At 41.1% G+C, this 6,070-nt stretch overlaps 1 protein-coding gene across 3 annotated transcripts in view; it reads right to left on the bottom strand.

The window, feature by feature from the left end:
* Nucleotides 1-3,598: 3,598 nt before the first annotated feature.
* Nucleotides 3,599-6,070, bottom strand: part of lsamp (limbic system associated membrane protein) — a 509,713-nt gene continuing 507,241 nt past the window's right edge. For all 3 annotated transcript variants that reach the window (XM_067451502.1, XM_067451501.1, XM_067451500.1), the window contains one exon: nt 3,599-5,725. In XM_067451502.1, coding sequence (XP_067307603.1) covers nt 5,628-5,725 — 98 coding nt within the window. In that variant the 3' untranslated portion in view covers nt 3,599-5,627. The remainder of the gene's footprint in view (nt 5,726-6,070) is intronic.

Here is a 6,070-nt window from a genome sequence, read left to right as displayed (position 1 = left end):
GTGTTCTTCACCATCTAGTGTACACTACCAGTGTACTTCACCATCTAGTGTGCACTACCAGTGTTCTTCACCATCTAGTGTACACTACCAGTGTTCTTCACCATCTAGTGTGCACTACCAGTGTACTTCACCATCTAGTGTACACTACCAGTGTACTTCACCATCTAGTGTGCACTACCAGTGTTCTTCACCATCTAGTGTGCACTACCAGTGTACGTCACCATCTAGTGTACACTACCAGTGTACTTCACCATCTAGTGTACACTACCAGTGTTCTTCACCATCTAGTGTACACTACCAGTGTACTTCACCATCTAGTGTACACTACCAGTGTTCTTCACCATCTAGTGTACACTACCAGTGTTCTTCACCATCTAGTGTACACTACCAGTGTACTTCACCATCTAGTGTGCACTACCAGTGTTCTTCACCATCTAGTGTACACTACCAGTGTTCTTCACCATCTAGTGTGCACTACCAGTGTACTTCACCATCTAGTGTACACTACCAGTGTACTTCACCATCTAGTGTGCACTACCAGTGTACTTCACCATCTAGTGTGCACTACCAGTGTACTTCACCATCTAGTGTACACTACCAGTGTTCTTCACCATCTAGTGTACACTACCAGTGTTCTTCACCATCTAGTGTGCACTACCAGTGTTCTTCACCATCTAGTGTACACTACCAGTGTTCTTCACCATCTAGTGTGCACTACCAGTGTACTTCACCATCTAGTGTACACTACCAGTGTACTTCACCATCTAGTGTGCACTACCAGTGTACTTCACCATCTAGTGTGCACTACCAGTGTACTTCACCATCTAGTGTGCACTACCAGTGTTCTTCACCATCTAGTGTACACTACCAGTGTTCTTCACCATCTAGTGTACACTACCAGTGTACTTCACCATCTAGTGTGCACTACCAGTGTACTTCACCATCTAGTGTGCACTACCAGTGTTCTTCACCATCTAGTGTACACTACCAGTGTTCTTCACCATCTAGTGTGCACTACCAGTGTTCTTCACCATCTAGTGTACACTACCAGTGTTCTTCACCATCTAGTGTACACTACCAGTGTACTTCACCATCTAGTGTACACTACCAGTGTTCTTCACCATCTAGTGTACACTACCAGTGTACTTCACCATCTAGTGTACACTACCAGTGTACTTCACCATCTAGTGTACACTACCAGTGTTCTTCACCATCTAGTGTACACTACCAGTGTTCTTCACCATCTAGTGTACACTACCAGTGTTCTTCACCATCTAGTGTACACTACCAGTGTACTTCACCATCTAGTGTACACTACCAGTGTACTTCAACATCTAGTGTACACTACCAGTGTACTTCACCATCTAGTGTACACTACCAGTGTACTTCACCATCTAGTGTGCACTACCAGTGATCTTCAGCATCTAGTGTACACTACCAATGTACTTCACCATCTAGTGCACACTACCAATGTACTTCACCATCTAGTGTACACTACCAGTGTACTTCACCATCTAGTGTGCACTACCAGTGTACTTCACCATCTAGTGTACACTACCAGTGTTCTTCACCATCTAGTGTACACTACCAGTGTACTTCACCATCTAGTGTACACTACCAGTGTTCTTCACCATCTAGTGTACACTACCAGTGTACTTCACCACACCCACTGTTGTGGACAAAGATCTGTATTTGCTCTGCCTCTGTGAGACGTGGCATCTATTGAAATCTCGATCTGTGTGCTCTGCCTGGCTTCGCTTATACTGACCGGCCGCCTTCCACCGGTAGAGGGATGGCGGTCTCGCTGTCATTTGTAGATCTGATGTTGCAGTAGCTGAGGTATCATTGCCTTGCTTCTCGTCATTTGAATGCTTGGCATTTAAACTTAACGGTCGAGTTTTTGACACTTGCCAGTGCAATCTGTCCTGTTATTCTTTTAACAGGCGATTTAAACATTCATGTTGACAACTTGGATTGCAATAATACTGTGAGCTTCATAGATATTTTAGATTGTTTTAATTTCACTCAGCATGTTAACTTTCCGACACACACACACACACACACACACACACACACACACACACACACACACACACACACACACACACACACATGGTCATATATTAGATCTGGTTTGCACCTCAGGAGTAACTATTGAAAAACGTGACTGTACTGATGTAGGCCGATGCATAAGTGACCACAGGCTCCTTAGGTTTACCTTGATCCCTCCATCGGTGCAGACTGTGAAAGAACGTGTTATCTGTTTTAGAAAAACCAATGATATTGATCTTGGTCATTTTAGTCATACTATCGGTGATCTACCGGTTGTGGCCTCTATTGACCACTTTAACGCTGCTCTTACATGTGTTTTGGATGCGTTTGCCCCTCTGAAAAAAGGTGTTGTTTCTTTTTGAAAGGTCATCTCCTTGGTTTACATCTGAGTGAGGCCAAATGAAGGCATTAGGCAGTTGGAGAGGAAGTACATATTTACCTGAGTACTAGTAGATCTCAGACTGGGCCTTTGTGTCAGGGAGTCCCTCAGGGGTCAGTTTTGGGTCCTGTTATATTTAGTATTTATATGCTGCTTCTTGGACAGATTATTCAGAAGTTTGGCTTGAGCTATCATTGTTACGCAGACGACAGCCAGATTTGTATTAGCACTCAGCCTGATCTCACATCTTCTTCTTCGACTCTCTCTGCTTGTTTGTTGGAGATTAAGGCTGGGATGAAACAACTTTCTAAAGCTAAATTGCTCCAAAACTGAAATTGTATTAATTGGCACCATTCTAATATCAGTAAGTGGAATGATTTTAAACTTTCAGTAGACAATATACAAAAGACCCCTTCTGTCCAGGTGCGATATTTAGGGGTGGTTTCTGACTTTTAATTCTCATTAAATCGTAACAGAGGAATCTTCTCCACCTGCAGTCCCGTTCACTCCGCTGGTCAGCTCCATACACACTAACCTGTTCTTCTCGTCTCCGTCCCTTCTGTGCAGTAACAGGTGTAGGTGTGTTGTGTTGTGTAATAGAGATTTGTGTGTACGATTGTAACATAATCCTTCTGTTAACTCTTTTATCATATTTAAATCACTTACAGTAGTGATTTATTAAATAATGTATTTCAAAAGAATACTTTCATTGTATTGTTACAATGACAATTTTGAGCATAAAGTTTAAAATATACAAAAAAATATGTTTTAAAGTAATGTTAAAATAAGTACACTTAAAAAAATACATAGAACCTTTATTTCAAGTATATTTTTCTGAACTATATTTTTCTAAAATATACTAAATTATTTGTTAAAAATAATAAGTGTGTTAAAAGTTCTAATGTGAAAATAGGTAAAAGCATGATGCTAATATACTTTTAATATATTTTAATATGGTTTATTAGTTTTTGGAAACTGAACTATTGAAAAGGAAATATTTGAGATAAAGTACCCTTTCCTTTTCCACCAGGGATGAACTGGTACATTTTAGCCTTAAGCACTTTTTAAATGAAAAATCTTGTCAGATCAGCTCTGAGGAGGAAACGTGACGTTAACATCAACCTTTAGATGAAACAAACCACAATAACAACCATTTAAAGGGAGATCTAACAATCTTTATATTCCTTTATTTGCATGTTACATGATTAACAGAATTCATAATCCTCATTTTCTCACCAAAAATTACAATCTTTTTTTCGTCATAAACCCACTTTCAAATACATCAAATTCAAAGACTTTATTTCCATTTTAAACATTTCATGAAGTACTTTACAGTGCAGAAGTATTTTAAAAAATGACTGCGGAAACTTTAGAGTAAATAAACACAGTTAGAAAATGTTCATTGCTTTTCATGAAGATGTCAGTCAAACTAGCAGGGAATTCTCTGAAGAGGATGGACAAAACACACTGTCCGGTTTTCTTGTCATGTTACAGAGCATCAGGAGTCAAACACACACACACACATACACACACTAAACATGATGAAATTAAAGTCAGGTGTGTTTGTAGTTTGCGTAACTATCGAACACACGAACTCGCTGAATTGAGACTGTACAGAGGCATTCATCAGATACAAAACGCACGAGTCCTGTTTTGGACTTCAGGACGCTTGACTTTGGATCGGATTAAACCCAAATATCCACGTTCAGGGCTTCTGCGGACTACAGGAGACGCACGACTAGCCCTTTAAATCCCGTGTTCACACTGACACGAGAGCGACACGTGGGTTCATCCAATCAAGGCATCAGAGCTCACACACTGAAAGCTTATTGGCTGAGAGAGCTGTCAATCAAAGGGCTGTGGGTTTAGAGCTCACTGCTGTCAACCCGCAGAGGGATCTATATATAATTCTTTAGTCTTTAATATATGAATGTGTACATACAACCTGCTTTATGCTCTTTGAGAAATAAGAAAAGAAGACGGATGCCTCACGAATCCAACGACAAAGAAAACTAACATGAGTACGGATTTCAGTGTGGTTTATAAATCACCCCTAAAATGGCTTTTATTTTAATATATAGCGGGATCTATAATCGTTTGGCAGTCAGTGGATTCAGCTCATTTCTGTACAATTACTATTATAATAACTAGTGAACAGAAATGATCAGTCTCTATAAATAAGAATAGTAGTGCAGCCGCTTCAAAGGTAAATCTAGTTTTAGAATGAAATATTTAAATATTTGTATTAAAAAGTTTAGTATCTAATTTCAGTTTGTAACAGGAAGCATCAAAGCGCCACCGCAGATAATTAACTACATATGAGGAAACCCGGACTGAAGATTCATTACATTTCCATGAGAGGACATTCGATTCAAAAGAATATTTACAGACGCGTGGAGAAGCTTCGACGGGAATGAGCAGCGAAGCAAAGCCGAGCATTCATCAGTGTCGTACATTTCGAAGTTCATACGGTGGAAAAATGAACACTTTACACGAGGGTGTTCGTTCGGGACACACTTTACCACGGTAAGAAGCATTCCACAGGATTCTACAGACTTCCCTCCAAAACTAAAACTGACCATTTATTTTCACTAGAGAAACTTCAGATGGGTTTCCATGAACACAGGAACCCTGAAGAAGCACCTGCAGATCCTTCTGGGCGGATGTGGGCGGGGCCAGTGACGTGGGAGGGGTTTAGAATGAGGTAAAGTGGGTGGAGCTACACATATAGGCATGTGAAAAGATTCTACAATCAATCACAACAAACACTGAGCGTCTCATTCAGCCGGTGATTGTTCTGATCTCAGAGAATCTTCCTGAACGAGGAAGATACAGTCCCTCAGTTATTAACCACATCTGAATGATTCTTTCATTAGTTTACATCAGGCAGATTTCTCAACAGCATTATGGGCAAACACAATGAAATGAAAGCTCTTTCAGCTTTTCTAGATGATCGTGTGGTCAGAACTTCCCTCCAGTTTTCTGTGGGAAATCACACATGCACTCAAACTGTCGGACAGACGGACGTCACCACTGGAAGTCAGTGAAGGACAAGATTCAGTTCTTAAAAAGAGCACCTTCTTTCTTTTCTCCATGTCATATTTTTCTCCTGATAATAAGACGGTCGTCCTGCCGGGGCGTAACGGTGAGCGTGGATGATGGATGGAAACAGTCTGAGACGATCGACCGCTGAACATTAACACTGTAGAAGAGCCAAGAGGACACACAGGAGGAGGAGCCAGAATGATTGACACATGCAGCTGGAGGCGTTGATGTCCCGCCCCATCCCCGGTTCTAGAGAGAGAGATCAGACAGACACGTGTGAGAGAGAGACAGTGACACAGAGAGAGAGAGAGAGAGAGAGAGAGAGAGAGAGAGAGAGAGAGAGAGAGAGAGAGAGAGAGAGAGAGAGAGAGAGAGAGATCATTCACGATCATTCACTTTCAGAGCATTCACGGTCAAACCACTAACACCCCTGTCAGACCACAGCCAAATTACTGTGTATCTAAAAAGGACAGAAAATACTAACATACATCCACAACCCAGTAAGCTGTATGACATTACAAAGAACTACAGATGGGTCCAAAACAGCGCTGAAAAATACTTGACCGCATTCGACCACCCCCAAGTGTGCTTGCT

Source organism: Pseudorasbora parva, chromosome 8 (assembly GCF_024679245.1).
Source record: "Pseudorasbora parva isolate DD20220531a chromosome 8, ASM2467924v1, whole genome shotgun sequence".
Classification (NCBI taxonomy): domain Eukaryota; kingdom Metazoa; phylum Chordata; class Actinopteri; order Cypriniformes; family Gobionidae; genus Pseudorasbora; species Pseudorasbora parva.
The sequence above is the reverse complement of the archived record's forward strand: the minus strand, read 5'-3'. Positions and strand labels throughout refer to the sequence as shown.